Source organism: Ylistrum balloti, unplaced genomic scaffold (genome assembly GCF_031769215.1).
Source record: "Ylistrum balloti isolate Yb309-2 unplaced genomic scaffold, AGI_CSIRO_Ybal_v1 Utg370042, whole genome shotgun sequence".
Taxonomy (NCBI): domain Eukaryota; kingdom Metazoa; phylum Mollusca; class Bivalvia; order Pectinida; family Pectinidae; genus Ylistrum; species Ylistrum balloti.
The window spans coordinates 305,660-325,089 of NW_026782099.1; the positions used below are offsets into that span (position 1 = coordinate 305,660).

Consider the following 19,430-nt stretch of genomic DNA (forward strand, 5'->3'; position numbering starts at 1 on the left):
ACAATTGTTGGCAAACTCATTCCCCAAGCATTAACAATTGTTGGCAAACTCAATTTCCAGTAGCATTAATATTTGTTGGCATTAACAACTCATAACAAACACAAAAAGCATTAACAATTTAAAGATTTAAAAAAAAAATAACAAATGACAAATCCTATTGAAATAGTTAATACTCTTTAAACAAAAAGGAATGTTTTTTTTATAAATGTTTGTTTGTTAATTAGTTTAAAGCCAGGATCAAAGACACAACTACATCAGCACCGACCGGTCAGCTTCCTGAGAAACACACACCGTCACATGTGAGAAGTATCTAACCATTCAACTCAGATCTTCATCTGAGGTTACATAGGCCAACGCTGTAACGACCGAGATAACACAGCCAATATTTCTCATTAAAAACAATCAAAAACAATTCTAGAACATTTACTTTTGGAGTAAAAAATGCCAATGTAGTCAACAAAAGTAAAAATTAACTTTAATTAAAATACAAAACTATGTAATCAGTTCTGATAATTTGACATCTATATATGAAAAGACAATGGAACATAACAGAAAAATACAGTTATACAATTTCTTCCAAAAAAACAGGTTTGTTTACATTAAAATGTATTTCAAACTTATCGCTGGTAATAATTCTGAGATAATTATAATAATAGCAATTATAAAAAAAAGAAAAGAAAAAAAAGAATAGATTATCTTAACATAATACAATTAACTGTATAACAATGATTTACAATTAAGATTAACTTTGGTCCAGGCTGGCTAAATACAATCTTGACATGTAAGGAAGCCCATATGAGCCGAGATAAAGCACACCATTCTTGTCTTCCACCTCACTCACTGATGGAATAACCTCTCCTGTAGGGTCATGCAGACTTCGCAGTATCTTTCCATCAGCACTGACTTCAATCACCAAGCCATACTTGGGTATAAATCTCATTATCATTTCTTGGGAGAGCAGCTGAAAAAAATGATAACAATCATCAAATGTGTACAAATTCCAACACACCATGAATATTGTTTTAATTGAGAACATGATGTAATTGTACAATTGTATGTGGGAATGAATTCCTAAAGAATTACTCTTCCAAAATGTAGATCACAAATGAAGCAAAGTAAACAAAATGTGTAGATATATTCTGTAAGAGTTATCTTTCCTTTAACATGTCCATAGAGAGCTGAATTATTTTCCTGAAATGTCACAAACTATACTGATAGGACATTCCCACTATTTCCACCAACTTTATTTAATCATATGATTACTACTGTAATAGGACCTGAACCAATCAATGATTAATAAACAACCCAGGCAGACTTTAGCAGAGGATCATGAACCATAGATGTTTAATATCACATGAATAGTTACTGTACTCTTAATCAAAGTCGCTATCTGTGTATGGTGTTTTTATCTCTACCAACATTAATAAATGTAATAATAAGACATTAACATTCTTTACACTAGTCCATCTGTAAAACATTCCTTTTACTGTGTATCAATATAGAAATTCCATTGGCTTTAATGGAGAATATAAATGCCATCAGGATCACAAGAGTGTTTTACAGAGAAATTTGACCTAATGTAATTTTCTTGACCATAATCATTGCTAACCTCTGTCAGTTATGCATGTGCTGATACACAGGAGCAACAACCCCTAAAACCACCCCCTAACGATACTTACCTTTGTGATGAGTGTTCTTAGCCAGGGTCTCTGTGATGCATAATCTATCAAGCTAAATTTCCCCCCGCGCCGGGCTGCTGCCATACCTATCCAGAACCCACCTCTGCTACTCGGACGAATATTGTCTGGTAGACCAGGCAAATTGTCCATAAACACACTTATCTCCCCTGATCTTGACCCCGTCAAATAATATCTGCAAAAACAACAAAATATTAAAGGCTATTAAGTGTTTTTATTCCTTGTTTTATTTCAATCAAATCATGAAACTAGTTATAAATGTCAACTATAAATATAACTGTTTATTTTAAGGGAAAGATTTTCACAGGTATAAAACTTCAAACAAATGCATAATTTTCAGGACCTCTTTCTAATTAACTATGTATACTTTTAAACTTCACTTTCTTATGGACTTTAATGGTTTTTTGATATTATAAACAATTCATAAGATTAACTCTTCATCATGTCCGAAATTGTATGGGTTGAAGCAAACTGATGGTAATCCTTGGATTATTGAAGATAAATGCAGAGGGGATTTACAAGTATGGTAATACTGACTGCTACATGGAAATGTTTTTAACAGTGTCAACACTGAAATAACGAAGATTTCACGAAAATCATTCCAACATAACTATGTGAGCATGGCAGATATAGTGAAATCAAAAAGGGAGTGTTTGCTGAATCTGTCACTACAGTAAACAGACAGAAACACTTTTTTTAAAATTCAACTTTTCCTTAACTTATTACTACAGTAAACAGCCATAAACACTTTCTTTAAATTCAACTTTTCCTTAACTTATTACTACAGTAAACAGCCATAAACACTTTCTTTAAATTCAACTTTTCCTTAATTTATCGCTACAGTAAACGGACAGAAACACTTTCTTTAAAATTCAACTTTTCCTTAACTTATCACTACAGTAAACTGACAGAAACACTTTCTTTAAAATTCAACTTTCCTTTACTTATCACTACAGTAAACTGGCGGAAAAACTTTCTTTAAAATTCAACTTTTCCTTAACTTATCACTACGGTAAACTGACAGTAAAACTTACTTTAAAATTCTTGCTTTAGTTGTCTCACAGATCAACAGGAAATCTTCATCCTTTGACAACTGTATACCATTTGGGAAGGCCATGGTACTGGCAATCCTCGCTGTGGTGTTAGTCTTTGGGTCATGTTCCAGTAGCCTAAATATAAGCATTATTATGACATTCTGGCCAGCAAAATAAGAAATTTTCAATACTATATCCAGCACTCATAATTATTTGGAAACATTTCAATGTTTAGAATTTTCAATACTTTCTCCAGCACTAATTATATAGTTGGACAAACAATAATTATAAAATATCCAGTGACTACATTGCTTTATTTGTAAAGCAACAGCACTACCACAATACCACAACACTAACAACAATGCTGCAGCGTAAATACACCAATAACAAGAGACCCAGAGTGATCTTAGCACCCACCATTGTTTGCTGTTTATTTGCTCTTTGAAAGTTGGATCTTTTGGTCTTAAAAATAAGACATTTGAACATTCCTTTGCAGAAATAGCAATGATAATCTTTACCTGCCAAATCTAAAATGGTCATCTGGAAGTCATTTTGTTTCTGCTGATCAGTCCCAAAATGAAACAGGCACAAGCAGAGACCAAACGGTACCTATGTAGGATATTTGTGAGAGATCCGTCTCAAACTTTTCAAGAAATAGCAATAACAACTTCATTGAAAAAAACAAGATGGCTGCCTATCAGCCATTTTGTTTGTTTATCAGTCCCAAATTGAACAGGCACAACTAGGGACCAAGGGGAACCTACATATGCAATTTGAGAAAGATCCATCCAGTACTTCTCAAGAAATAGTGATAACAATTTTTTTTATGAATGGACGGATGATGGTAATCATAGTCACATGAGTGCCACTGACAATGCCACAAGCATGAAATTCATGGTAGTTGCCTCCCTGTACCTGTACACAATTAACAGTGTTATACACTGGATAAGTCTCACAGTTGCTATACAACATTAGCTATGTGTACCCTTCTCTTACTGCAGTCTGCAAACACATGTATGCAGTGCTTCATCAATATCAATTAGGCCCTGCCTAAAAGGGAGCACAAGCTCATCAACAAGATGCACATTTTGAACTGTCTTATGTATGGATACACTAGCATGAGTTTTTAATTTGCTTAAATTTTAACAAGACACACACTGACGCATCCACATGTACACTTACAAAAAGACTGACTGTGCCATAGGAATTTTATATCAATACCACTCTTAATAAGCTTATCTATAGTGCAATAGCTGTTATTTCTTCAAAGATTTCAGAGTACATGTCACTCCTGTTGACTGATTGATTTCCGTGGCTTAGCTCCTTGTTCTGGTCCAGCCACCTGTAATTATATCCTACAGGAAGTCCATGTGATAGGAATGTCAGAATCACATTTTACAGGGATGAAACCATTACATGGTTCAGTATGACAATGTCTACTTTCTCTTTCCATTACATATATTGTCTCCCTACCTGCCACTTCTGTCTGCTTCCAGAACAAGGTAACGATTGTGGCGCCGATCCCACTTTGTGCTGGAGTCTGTCATGTAAATGAGTCCATTGCTGGCAACTGCCACATCATTGAGGAAGCGGATCTTATCTCCACCAATAGAGAAAGTGGATGGCCAAAGTGCAAACACATCACCTGGTTATTCAACAAATTGAAGCAATAAAAATGACAGTAAAAACTGTTGCTTGATCAACAGGAGCTTAGTGATGCCTAAACTACATTAGATCTAACATATGTTATACTATGAATGATTTCAGCACTAATAACTACGTAGCACTTATTGCATTCAATTCACAAAAAGCCAAAATCAAAACATCAAAATATCAACAATTCTATGAACTGATTTTAGGATAAATATGCATGTACACCATTTTATCTGAATCTTATACAAAATGGGAATCTTTGATGTTAGCACAGACAAGATATCTCACAAATAAGTAATTTTGTGATCAGACACCGTACTGGTCATAGATTTTGTATCTTTGAATTTAGCACAGACAAGACATCACACAAATAAGTAATTTTGTGATCAGACACCGTACTGGTCATAGATTTTGTATCTTTGAATTTAGCACAGACAAGACATCACACAAATAAGTAATTTTGTGATCAGACACCGTACTGGTCATAGATTTTGTATCTTTGAATTTAGCACAGACAAGACTTCACAAAAATAAGTAGTTTTGTGATTAGACACCTTACTGGTCATAGATTTCGTTGTGCCGTTATATGAATACATATATGAGCATGATCACATTTATCATATACAGTTCAGTATCCTTTTTCTATAATTGACAGAATGCAATGAAAATCTTATAAACATATTTCACCTGTGGCTACATTAACTCTGAACAGCCCTAAGTAAGCATCTGCTACAATCAAGTATCCCTCTTTATCTAACCGCATTCCCAACGGGCGACCACATGTTGGTTCCGACTCAAATGTACCTAGTATAAAATAAATTAATATGCTGCAATACACAGTAACTTCCAAGTAAAGACATTAAAAGTGATGACAGATAAAATTCTCTAACTTGTGAAACATGGATGTAGTATCGTAACAAATTTGTTCACTGGCTCTGACTTTATCATAAAAATTATGTTATTATCAGTACACTAACATACATTTCAGTGTAAATTTTTAACCTGCATAGATATCCTATAATCAAACAGCAGATACATCATTCCTTTTGATTCAGTTTTCCACTTAACATATTAATTTCTATATTAATTGGCGATCCTTTGATTTCTCTTTCCCTAATAAGTGACGTAATACTTACCACATGGTTCGACGCCCAGTTTTGCCAGGACAGTTATCTCCCCTTTATGTATATGTAATATTTTCCCATCTGCAGTACCTGTATATGTGTGTTCTACAGACAAAAGTAATTAAAAAAAAAAGATTTAAATAGCATTCATCTTATAATTTAAGTTTTTAAAATGCACTTGATATATGGAACATCGTTTCAACAAATACAATGTATTACGGTAAATGTACACCATGTAGGTATGGCATTACACAATCAAATAATATTTTAGCGAATCACTTCAAAAAATAGAAGAAAATGATTGAACGGTGTTCAGAAGCTCTCTAGAAAATGACGCCAAAGACATATGGTTCCCTCCACTTTTTGATAGTTTTACAAAGCAAAGTTTTTTTGTTGCTGTAGGTGACTAATAATATAACAAATAGAAACTCAATTGGTGTTCCACTTAAATACCAAATATATTTACAAATAATTATGGCACAGCTGTTTGTACTCAGGGTCATTACATGTGTTTTCACATACTTATGAATATGATATCGATGGTACCAATCATTGTTTTATATGTTTTAAAACTAATTGTATTGGTTCACATTTACGATTATTATTATTTGGTACATGTGTACTTGTACACTGCATTAGCCGATTTTCTTCTGTTTTTCTTCACTCTCTTGAAAAAAAATTTACCTGTCCTTGTACTTGTGAAATACATTTGGTGAATCAATTAAATATTCTCTGTTATTTACTGAATGGTGAAAGTCAATTTTCAAAACAGTTAACACTTTTTCAGTAAAAATGAATTTATAGATACCTCCATCCACAACAATGGACTCTGGTCCTATCAGCTGGTTTTCATATATGCGTTCTGCTTTTTGCAAGTGGTTGTTCGGCTCTAGTGGTCCCTCAAAAACAGGGGGCTCTTTGAGTCTATATAGAAAGAGATAATTAAATCCTGGATCAACATTTTTGAAACAGCAATTTAAAATATGTATAGAAAGTACTATTAGGTTTACAATGGTGATGATCCCATTAAATCATATACATTTTGTAATTATGTTTAAATTTTCAAGGACCCCATTCCAACTGTATCAATCATCCTGTTTATCAAAGTTTAAAGTCACCTTATTGTTTAATTTTCTCACTTGGCATTACCGTAGGCCTGCTTCAATTGTTTTGTCAGGTTATACAAAGAAACAAAAAACAAATGTGTGCTTCCTAATCCCCATCGACCCTCCATTTAAGTGCCTATACTTATAAGTTCTAGAATATTGAAATAGCCATCTTTCCAACAATAGGATTGGACATTAGATTGAACCTATACATACAAAGTGTATAGGAGACAATGCCTTTCTCGTTTACATACTGTGTAAAGCCAATAGAGGGCCGTGGCCTTTAACAGTCATATGACAATCGACAGATGGACAGAAAGGTTACAGAATTTTATATTTATATAAAATGAAGTATTCAGACTATCAACCATGCCCAAAACAAAAATGAAATCGCAGATAAGATGGTCATTCTGAATACAGGCCAAACAAACTATAAGAACATCTGCGCTGTTTGATTTTTGAAAATGGTAGTCTTTCCTCTACTTACAGAGAAATAGAATCAGAATCAACATAGACAATTGATATACCTAAGTAGACAACTTTACTGAACCATAATAACAAAACTGAACAAACAACCCAGTTACTTTCAATGGTCTAGTGACCACCATCTTCCCAGAAAAGTGTTGAGAGAATGTTTGACACTGGTCAGTTTAGATATATGTCAAGCATCTAAGTGAATTTGCCTCAAGGTACTAGTGCTTCTGGAGATCGTAGAGCAAAACAAGAACAAAGTCAACATGGAGATGATTTTGGAGTCATTTTTGCAAAACTGTTAAAAAAAAGAAACTAAGGTCAGTAGTAAAAGATAAAGACAGTCGGGAAACCAGACATAGATGTTTCTTTTTTTGGACTAAACATTGTGTCGAAGATGCAGAGTATATATGGTTGTTGGCTAGGCATTCTGTTGAGTTCCAGGTTATGATAGACAAGTGGCCAATGGACCTTAACAGTCATCTGACTATAAACACCTATATATAATATGGCTCAATGGACCTGAATTATTCACCTGTTCTACAGCTTACAACAAAGACTTTGCTGGTTCATAAAGTAAATATCTGCAATAATGAAATACTGTTCATCAAGCATGCTATATAGCTACTACTCAAATGCCATGACCTAAGACCTATCATTTGTTTAAAGAAAAAGAATTTCCATATATATTAGATCCTTGTGACCTTGCAAGTTGGTAAAGGTTATTAATTTGAACAGAACTGGTAGTCTGTAATACCAGCATGCTACAAGCCCATCAGCACCATGGGCCTTTTGGTTATTGTAAAATGAGTGTAAAGAGTTTAACATACATAACACATTTTACTCATCAGCACCATGGGCCTTTTGGTTATTGTAAAATGATTGTAAAGAGTTTAACATACATAACACATTTTACTCAAGTTTTATCATCTGAATATACAGTACTTGGTAGCCCTTCAACCCAGCATGTTATAGCCAAAGTATCAGCATCATGGGCCTTATGGTTATTGAGAAATTGTTTACATATTTTAACACATTTGACTCCTGTGACCTTAAATGTGGGTCAGGGTCACTCATTTGAGTCAACTTTGTAGCCTTAATCCCAACATGCTTCAAGCCCAATATCAGCACCCTGACCCTTAAGGTTATGGACAAGAATTTGCGTGAATGGAATGTTCAGGCTCATTGACGAGCAAATGATGATGGATATACACAACAGTTAGAGGTCATCTTGACCCTTCAGGCTAAAACCCTATGAGGAAATTGTAAAGAATATCAAATACATGTAAATGGACATGAATAATTTGGCCTCACGCAATATAACATATGTTCAACACAGTACCAGTATCTTTGTTATAGAGATACAGTGACAAAAACATAAAGCACTTAGATAATTTAATATGTTATTTTAAGTGTAACCATACAGGTTTTATAAAAAATAATAGTCATTAATTATCAAAAACAATGGAACAGAAGTAAAACATTCTTACTGATACACTACTGGTTCTATAGGAGCAGGAATAACAGCAATGATGATTGGAGTTAGAATTAAGGCTGCAAACACGCCAATGAGACAGGCAGGTCTGTTCCATCTGTAAAACATTTGAAAATTGTGTAACACTCTCCATGTTTAAGTGATAATTTTAGTTTTCAGAACAGACTTTGATTTTTGATACTAACTAAATCACAAACATATATGAAAAAAATTTAAACTATTTAACAAAACTATGAAAAATATTTGAATTCGGGTCAATGATATTTATATATTCAACTCGTCTTTGCTCCATTTTGAAATTATTTTTCCATGCATCCTCAAAGTAGGAATCTATATACTATATGTTATACTGATGTGGAATTACTGCACTAGGAATTAAAACCAAGACCTCTACTTTATAACCCAGTCATATACTCTTGTAGTGATGAATGAGCTAGAGAATACATGTGTGTGCATTACCCCTGAGATGCTTCTTCATGATAGGCTTCCCTGTCCAAATCGTCAGATCGCTGACCAACAAGTCTTCTGCGCCTGACACCCGACTTCTCCCCCATGATAAATCTATCAAGTCAAAATGTCACTGTACGTTCTCAGCTGTGTTAGGCCTGTTCACTGCCTTATCACCATCAGGGTCTGATTTATCTACAATCATACAACTATTGGGGGATCCATCAACAGAATGACCAAATTGATAAAACATTTTTTTAATATCATGTTGAAAGTGTACTATTAAGTCAAGGAAATGAAACGGGCTTTAAACAAGTAGAAAATGTCTGTATGTTACGAAAGCTTCCATTTCCATGCAAACTAGATTCTGATCATGTGTAGAATTCATGGTGTACATATTAATAATCCAGATCTGTCTGAAATGGTCTTAAGATATATCATTGACTGGGAACATGGTGCCAGGAGAGATGGATGGATGGATGGATGATTGGATGGATATGGACAATACCATATGCCCTAATTGGCTAGAACTTTAAATATGAGGCAAGTTTGAAGTTGATCTTTTTTTGATAAGATTGGTTTTATCATGATCACTGTTTGATCTTTATTCCTTCTTCAAAAATTCTTTTTCCCTCGTCTTTTCTATTCTTTCCTTAAATTACACAAAATTTTAAAATTGCTCAAAGGAAAATGCTATAATAATCCTTAAATGACAAATTGAAGATTGTCGCTTGTTGGCCATTTTGTTTTTCAGGTCATTTGAAAAATCAAGCAGGCACAACTAGGGACCAAAGGTAACCTACATGAAAAATTTAAGAAAGATCCATCCAGTACTTTTCAAGAAAAAGTGATAATAATATTTCAATGTCAAAATCCAAGATGGGTACTTATCAGCCATTTTGTCATTCATATCAACCTCAAAATCAAAAGGGCACAACAAGGTACTAAAGGGGACGGGTCATGAATACTGGGCTATTTGAAAAGCCCACCATCTGATAATGTAGCTGTAGATGTAGTCATACAGGTAACTCATAAACTACATTGTACTTTTTCTTTTAACAACAACAAACAAAAATTGAACATTTACATTTGCTGGCAAAAATACTTTTTGAGTTTCACATTTCCAAAAAATAAATAAGTAAATAGAAATTTAAGATAAGATTAAGTGTTTTGAGAACAATATGATTTAGTAGTGGACTAATTTTCCTATCCCTTGTAAATATTATATGCAATATACCACTGGGCTAGAGAGAACTTCTCGTTAGCTCGATCACTTGAGTGTCAGACTAGTAACCCAGAAGTCCTGGGATCAAAATCCAAGCAGAGGAATTGGAATAAATAATGACCTCTGTTACATTGGTGCCAATGTAGGAACTCAGGAATGATACTTAGCCATGCCACATCAGCATCGCTGTAACCCCTGAAATGTTGAGGACAAGTTTTTTCCTGGAGGAGGAGTCCCTGGTAAATCTAGCTGCAATATACTGCTCGACTAGAGAGAACTTTTCTTTAGCTAAATCAGTTGAGAGTCAGACTAGTACACCAGTGGTCCTGGGTTTGAATCCTTGTGGAGGCATATAAAAAATATATAAGGACCTCTGTTACAGTGATGCCTATGTAGGAACTCGGGAATGATACTTAGCCATGTCCCACCAGCATTGCTCCACCCCTGAAAACTTGAGGACAACTTATTTCCTGAAGGAGGAGTATGTAGCCCTGGTAGATACTAGCTGTAATATACAGCTTGACTTGAGAGAACTTCTCTTTAGCTCAATCAGCCGAGTAAGTCAGGAATCCAGGGTTTGAATCCTAGCACCGATATCTGTGACTTGATAGCCATGCCTATCAAGGGTCATGAAAGCATATTGTTTACATATTGTCAGGAAGTTACACATTCATTGTAATTGTGTTTTGTACATGTTTCTATAAATGACTGTATTTCTTTTACCTGTGTGGTTTACATGTATACATGTACCCATACTGTTGACCAGGAAGGGCAATCTATTTTAAACCACATTACTTGTGCAGCCAGTCCGGGTACCTGTCCTATTCATAGCGCACACTGGTCGAGAGGTCTTACCTGATATTAGTGAATTGTCTACGTTTGCGTAATGGAATACATTGTACTGTGTGCTATTAATGGCCACTGGTATGAAAGTTTTCTTCGTAAGTATTGTTCCTTCATTAGGTCAGACAGAAACTGACTATTCACCGGTTTTTTGACACTATGCGCTTATATTTTACACAATGTACTTGCTGTGTTGCAGAACTTCTGTCATATTCATATCTGTGCACTTAAATGCATACCCTTATTGCTAATACAGCTATTAAATTGCACATAATGTCTCCTCGTCCTTTTCCCCCATTCATATAGCCCCAAACAGATAATTGTTGACAATGCCTAACCTGCGTCATGATATTGCCCAATTTTGCCATTTCCTTAAAGAAAGTTGACTTACAACGAGAGCTGTGAGATTATCCCCTAGTTTGACAGCATGCGTTGCAGGTCTAAGGCCGTCTTTCCAAGTTTTCATATCATACAATATCATCATGTTATTAATAGATAGCCACTTATGACGTCCCAAGTTATTTGATTTATCGACTATTTTAACCTGCATACATGTTCAATCATTTGATACATTAGAATTTCTGTTTCAATATGACTGAGTAACATATGCTGTTTTTAAGTAGAGACATAAATATATATTTTATAAATGCCTTATACAGCTTGATCGTCCGGAATCCAGGAAACCAGCAGTTGGTAGGTTATGTAGTCGATAAATTGTACCAATACAGTATAGTAGATTCTGCATCTATTATTTAGTAGCTTGATCATTAGGTGGATAACGGAAATAATTTGCCACAGCCCTCGTGTTTGCACTTTGAACCAACAGTACCAAACGAATCTTAAAAACGACAACTGTACCTTGCTGGACATCGGACTTTAGACGTAGTTGCGTATTTCTATCTACTTTCATTTTCGCAAGGGTTACTGAGACATAAAGAACAACTTCGACTTATTATTCTATCTCCCTATAAACCTTTTTTTAGTTTTTTTAAGTTTAAACCTTTACACCCTTTCTCTCCGTTTTCCATGCACAAGTTATGTGTATTATTATTAATACTGTTCCATTGTTATTCTATAAATAAGGAGACAGAGTTACATAAGTACTTGTACGTGTTTCTGAATCGCACGTGGTCGATGATATATTTACAGCTCGGCACCACCCGAAATTGCCCGGGACAGTCCGCCACCTAATCTATTACTGTTTATGTGTAAAAGTCCATGTGCAGCTACTCAAGTGTTATTCAATATTTATTGGCCATTTTTCTAATGTGTAATGATATTTTAGTATAAAAAGACTTCTATTGGTCTGCGAAAAGAAACGAAGAGCGAAGGCCAGACAGGAGAGGTAATCTATTAAATTAGATCTGAAAAGGTCATGATTTAAAGCAAAGTCGGATAGTAAAAGGGAAAACAGATAAGCTCGTTAGTTGTATTCGAAAATTTGGCAAAGAATAGTTTTGTGCATCGTTAGTTCGGAGAGTACTTATCTGTATGGATGCATTGTTACATATATTTTAATTGTATTTTTAAAAATTATCAAAAATTTTCCAAGATATGGGTATTAGAAATTAGTTATGTTGCTACAATTCTCATAAATCTTGTTATTTGCAATGCAGGGACCGCCCGTGCTTTTTTTTTTTTTTTCACGTATCGTTAAATCTGCCTTATTCATATTCATGTACATAAAATGAATATCACAATCCAGAAATGATGAAAAATATTAATAATTGACAGAATTATTACTATTTGAAATCACCAACATCGCAAACATGTGCTCGCATCTTGTTTGCAATATCGTGACGGTCTGGGCTTTTATTTCTATTCACGTATCGTTAAGTCTGTATTATCAACATTCTTGTGAATAAAATTAATTTCATAATATAGAAATATTGAAAAAATATTTTAAATGGCCGCCCGGGCTTTTATTTCTATTAAAATTAATAAATTTGACAATTTTGAAAGAATGAGAAAATTGGTTATTGAACTGTTTCACACTCATGAATAATACCACTGATATATCATGAAATAATATTTACAAAATACACGAATCATGTACATTTAAAATCAGCATGATCCGCAACGAAGAGATTGGATCGCGTTATTTGCCCTATGTCTTGACCGCCACGGCTTTCTTTCTATCCTTAAATATTAACAACATGAACATAATAATAATGAAATGGTAACATTTTTTTAAAGTCATGATAGAAAAAAAAATTATTAAAAATAACAGAAATATTACCATTTAAAATCGTGGAAATAACAATGATGTATTTGGGTTGTTATTAACAATTTTGACCACTCGGCATTCATGTCTATTCTCGTATCTATATAACATATCATCAGAGACGTATATAACACTTGTGTTATTATATATGTCTCTGATGTAGTGAGCAAATATAAGGATGTGGGTGTTGTTCATAAGTGTGTATGTGAGTTTATACGTGTGTGTGATGCACGTGTATGTACGCTATGTAGTGTTACATATATATGTGTGTATGTGTGTGTGTGTTGTGTATATTTACAGCTGTGCGTGTATGTTTTGGATATGTTTGGGAGTGCGTATGTTATGCATGTGTATGCGTGTGAGTATGTGCTGTGAATGTAAGTGCGTGTATGCGCTGTAAAGTGTGAGAGAGGGTGAGTATGCGCGTGTGTGAGGGTGTGTGTGTGAGTGCGGTAAGTATATGTATATTTATATATGCACTTAGGTATTGACGAGTGTTTGTGTTTTGGATGTATTATAGCTTGTACGTGTTTGAAATTGAAATTCAGTTTATTTCCAAATGCAGTACAGCATATAGGATTTACAAATCAGGGTACACAACAATATCAATACAGTTTATGCAACATGACGGTGGAGAACACTACACACAATTAAAACGTAAATAATTTCATCAGGTATTCTCTATCGCTATATCAATTAATAACATTATTATTCCCGCCTGAACTGTGTTTTACATTTATACTAAAACTCGATATGTCGATTATCTCATTGCTTCACGTGACTGTGATTATCCGGCTTATTGCCTTTTTTACGTGTAATTTTTCATTTTTTTATGCTCACATCAAGGCTTATTTTGTTCTTTTCTTCTCACTTACGCAAATAAACAAAACCTTTTGCTGGTTTGCACAATGTCTACTATGTATGATACCGTTTCGCTATTTTGTAAACTTACGTCTCCGTTTATTTGATAATGGGTAATTCTTACACGTGTCACAGAATAGCGATCGGTATCTTCTATTCAAAGGTCTACGGTAAATGCGTTATGAAATCACTTCTATTTCTATCATTAAATCTCAGGTTAATTTTAAGCATGTTCGACTGTTGTCGTCTTTATCTTTCTTGGTCAATCTATAGTTTAAATAAATTAATGCTCTCCTGTTTTCAAAATTTTGAATTTTCAGTAATCTTGTTGCTACTTTTATTGCATATGGACATTGAATCCAATCCTGGCCCGGGGCTTAACGAGCTTTCGATTTTTCACCTTAATATCAGAAGTGTTAGGAATAAACTTGATTATGTAGAAGATATAACAGGTGAGTATGATATTGTATGTCTAACAGAAACTCATTTAGATGATCAGATACCTACGATATCTTACCACCTATTGTTGCAGATAATAACCGATACAATTTTAGAAATAACAATGATTATAGAGTTCCTCTATTTGGGCTTTCTCTAACAAACCTCTCTATTATATACCTTCTACGCTTCGTAGCTGGAACTTGTTAGGTTTCTCTGTACGGCCACTGCCTTCCATAAATTTGTTTAAAACCTCAATTACTTTAAATACACAACAATCCCCACCTATCTATTTTAGTTATGGTGAACGGAAGTTAAACATAATACATACTAAACTTAGACACAGTTGTAGTTCCCTTAAATACGATCTTTATCGAGTAAATCTTGCTGAAAATCCAGTGTGCTCCTGTGGACATCCTTGTGAGAATGCCTTTCACTTCTTCTTCGAGTGTCAAACTTTCAGAAATGAAAGACGCGCTTTGTTTCATAATCTGGCTGAATTAGAAGTAGATTTGAATTTAGAGCTTCTTTTGTTTGGTAGTATTGATCTTTCTGAGGACCTAAACTATTTTATCTTTACACATGTGCAAAATTTCATTAAATCCAGCAAAAGGTTTTAAAGATTCTGACACAGTGATGTATTTATGTCTGTGTGTGAATGCCTAATATGTATACTTTATGTTTAAGCCTATATCTGTATAAGCATGTATTTGAAAATGTATAATGGCAGAGGGCTCCAATAAGTTGTAATAACTTGTGCCCAATTCCCTTGTTCAAATTATTTTGGCAATAAAATATGTTTAAACTAAAAAATAAAAATACGCATTTACCATTATCGTTTTAACGATATAAAATTGTTTTAAACGCAGGGATAAATTATCTGAATCCACATAGAATATATTTCTATAAACAGCAATCACTGTAGAATATAATATTATTAGCATAAGCTTCCTCTCCTAGTAGAAAAACTCGCACTCGTTTCCAAAATACACATGTTAGACTTACGATCATGTGATATGTTTGTTTATCCTTAATTTTTTACATTTGTCTTTATTTTCAGGTACAGTTTCCGCTTGTCGGAGCCAATCATGGTTATCTAGGCTGATAATACTGATGAATTTAGAATATTACCTTTATGATCCTTGTTACTTAAATAATTTACTTAATATATAAATTGTTTAACAATGATGCCGTGACCTATTTATATATTATCCAAGTATATTTTAGTTATATTTCAGCCATTGACATTTAGATTTACATTGTATTTTATACGTTCATTGTGATGTTTTAAACGGATTTTTATCATTATCATTTTATTTACATTTGTCTTCATTTTCAGTTTTAGCATATCAGAGCCAATATGTTAATCCATTCAACTTTGTATAATGAACTGTATCAATGTAATGTTAATAAAATTTCATTATATAAATATTGCGTCATATTTTTTTGTGATGAGCAACGCTATTCAGTAGGTCTTGCACAAATTAAATGTAGTAAGTGTCCAAATCTCTAAGCCACTAAGAGTAAAATTGTCCGATTTTTATGTAATAGACCTGTCTCACAAATTCACAATACGGTACATGTATTGATGAAGTGTTTGGTAATTGCCGACCATCACGTACAAAAAAAATACACACACATACTCACACACAATAAAGAGACACGGTTTTACATCTTGTAGTCGATTCTAATATATATATTTGGTTCAACAAATTTACAAAGTTAGAAAACGCATACAATTTGTGCGTATACATGTATATCCAAAGTAGAGCTTTTCACTAACTTGTGAAAAGACCTATTGTTTTTGTTCGGTTTCTTATTATTAGAGCTTTTCACTAACTTGTGAAAAGACCTATTGTTTTTGTTCTTATTATAAGGGGTTTTCACCTTGTGAAAAGACCTATTGTTTTTGTTAATTTGGGCTTTTCACTAACTTGTGAAAAGACCTATTGTTTTTTTGTTATGTTTCTTATTATTAGAGCTTTTCACTAAGTGAAAAGCTTTTCACTAACTTGTGAAAAGACCTATTGTTTTTGTTTGTTTCGAGCTTTTCACTAACTTGTGAAAAGACCTATTGCTTTTCACTAACTTGTTGTTCGGTTTCTTATTATTAGAGCTTTTCACTAACTTGTGAAAAGACCTATTGTTTTTGTTCGGTTTCTTATTATTAGAGCTTTTCACTAACTTGTGAAAAGACCTATTGTTTTTGTTCGGTTTCTTATTATTAGGGCTTTTCACTAACTGGTGAAAAGACCTATTGTTTTTGTTCGGTTTCTTATTATTAGAGCTTTTCACTAACTTGTGAAAAGACCTATTGTTTTTGTTCGGTTTCTTATTATTAGAGCTTTTCACTAACTTGTGAAAAGACCTATTGTTTTTGTTCGGTTTCTTATTATAAGGGGTTTTCACTAACTTGTGAAAAGACCTATTGTTTTTGTTCGGTTTCTTATTATTATTATTATTAGGGCTTTTCACTAACTTGTGAAAAGACCTATTGTTTTTGTTCGGTTTCTTATTATTAGAGCTTTTCACTAACTTGTGAAAAGACCTATTGTTTTTGTTCGGTTTCTTATTATTAGAGCTTTTCACTAACTTGTGAAAAGAAGCTTTTCACTTGTGAAAAACTATTGTTTTTGTGAAAAGCTTTTCACTAACTTGTGAAAAGACCTTGTTTTTGTTCGGTTTCTTATTATTAGAGCTTTTCACTAACTGAAAAGTGAAAAGACCTATTGTTTTTGTTCGGTTTCTTATTATTAGAGTTTCTTATTTTAGAGCTTTTCACTAACTTGTGAAAAGACCTATTGTTTTTGTTATGTTTCTTATTTGGGCTTTTCACTAACTTGTGAAAAGACCTATTGTTTTTGTTCGGTTTCTTATTATTAGAGCTTTTCACTAACTTGTGAAAAGACCTATTGTTTTTGTTCGGTTTCTTATTATAAGGGGTTTTCACTAACTTGTGAAAAGACCTATTGTTTTTGTTCGGTTTCTTATTATTAGAGCTTTTCACTAACTTGTGAAAAGACCTATTGTTTTTGTTCGGTTTCTTATTATTAGAGCTTTTCACTAACTTGTGAAAAGACCTATTGTTTTTGTTCGGTTTCTTATTATTAGAGCTTTTCACTAACTGGTGAAAAGACCTATTGTTTTTGTTCGGTTTCTTATTAGGGCTTTTCACTAACTTGTGAAAAGACCTATTGTTTTTGTTCGGTTTCTTATTATTAGAGCTTTTCACTAACTGGTTATTGTTTTTGTTATGTTTCTTATTCGGGCTTTTCACTACCTTGTGAAAAGACCTATTGTTTTTGTTCGGTTTCTTATTATTATTATTCTTATTCCAATTTTGTGGGTTCGTAATCTTTTAAATTGTAAAAGCTAGACATACTGTCTATTCACCTGTATGTAGATACGTATATGAAGTTGTCGATGCCAGTTTTTTTAAGTAGGTCAGAAATCTAATATGGCCGCCATGACGTCATAACTTAAAAACTTAAAAACGGCAATATCTCGAAAACCATTGATTGTACAGAGTTTGTGCAATAATATTATTTGTAATAAATTTCCTATCTAAATTTTTGTCATGACATGTTATCAGAAAACATGTCGAATAAAAGCTCGCTGTTGGGTAAATTTTTTTTTTTTTCAATTTTGAATTTTCTTGAAATTTTCTTCTTCAGTTCAATGCAGAACGTCCTTCCGATGAATTTAGTGTTTTCAGTTCTTCTGAAACGTTTACCATTTCCGCTGTACGCCATTTTCAAAATTTTCTTTGATCTTTTCAAAACGCCGACAAATAAGAAAAACTCGTTCTAGTTTTGTTTTTGTTTTGTTGTTGTTGTTAATTGTGTGTTTGGGGTAGTTTTTGGGTGTTTTTGGGTAGTTTTTGGGTGTTTTGATGTTTCAAGTAGACATGTAGAAAAAAATCAAGCAGCTTGCGCCAGATTCTAAAATCTAAATGTACCAACTAGATTTATCTTTTTCTGTATATATAGACATAGCTCTAGTGTTTAAAGACAATACCATAGACATAACAGATATATGACTTATTTATCATTAATTATTGTGTGTCCATAGGCTTTATGTATTTCAGATTGTTGTCTAAGTTTTCATGACTTAGTAGTTTGACACTTGACATATTTTGTGTGTTAAATAATTTGACAAAAGTCAGGATACATTGACCATGTGTGCATAAGTAGTGTGTGTAATTTAACATGTACATGTATATACCTACAGTTATACAGAATATAAAATGCATAAAGTGTACTTTTAGTATCTCTTTTTTTTTTAGGAAAAATGAGAAAATCTGTTGGGTGATAGAAAAATAATAACTCTCCAATCCATGGGCATGTACAAATGTATAGTTTACATTTAAAATGAACAACTCCAAATTTCCTTCTGTGCAGTGTACAAAAGTGTACTCAAGCAGACGATATATGTCAGGACATAGATTTTTTTCAGTTTTGGAACAAACAGGATTAAACCGGAAGGCTACGGGTAAGCGAGGTACAATGGCGAAGTTGTGATAGACACCTGTAGCAGAGGAATCTCATACATGGATATATATACAGGCATGGAATACAGACCATGGTAAGTTACTAATACTTTCCTTATATTTCTGTTCATTAATCTGATTTCTTATTGTCTTTATACCAGTTCAAATACATTTATTTTGATTATATTGACGTGCGGTCCAATCAAGCGTGACGATTGATTAGGTGTAGTGTATGATTGTATAAAGTTACATTTTGTTGTTTGTATTTGGTCATTTTAATTATGTGTAACTGTAATAGAACGTGGTTATATCATGTCATGAAC

At 33.4% G+C, this 19,430-nt stretch overlaps 1 protein-coding gene across 2 annotated transcripts; it reads right to left on the reverse strand.

The window, feature by feature from the left end:
* Nucleotides 1–583: 583 nt before the first annotated feature.
* On the reverse strand, nt 584–11,543 carry LOC132549111 (adipocyte plasma membrane-associated protein-like). 2 transcript variants are annotated; one of them, XM_060213029.1, is made up of 10 exons: nt 11,487–11,543; nt 9,040–9,236; nt 8,576–8,677; nt 6,317–6,432; nt 5,521–5,613; nt 5,072–5,188; nt 4,205–4,376; nt 2,732–2,866; nt 1,680–1,872; nt 584–961 (listed from the first exon to the last, which is right to left on the reverse strand). In XM_060213029.1, the coding sequence occupies exons 2-10, from the start codon at nt 9,132–9,134 to the stop codon at nt 743–745; spliced, it is 1,242 nt and encodes a 413-aa protein (XP_060069012.1). In that variant the 5' UTR covers nt 9,135–9,236; nt 11,487–11,543; the 3' UTR covers nt 584–742. The 2 variants fall into 2 exon arrangements, with proteins under 2 accessions (XP_060069012.1, XP_060069013.1); XM_060213030.1 differs by having other exon boundaries at nt 9,040–9,141; nt 11,487–11,507.
* Between the last annotated feature and the right edge of the window lie 7,887 nt (nt 11,544–19,430).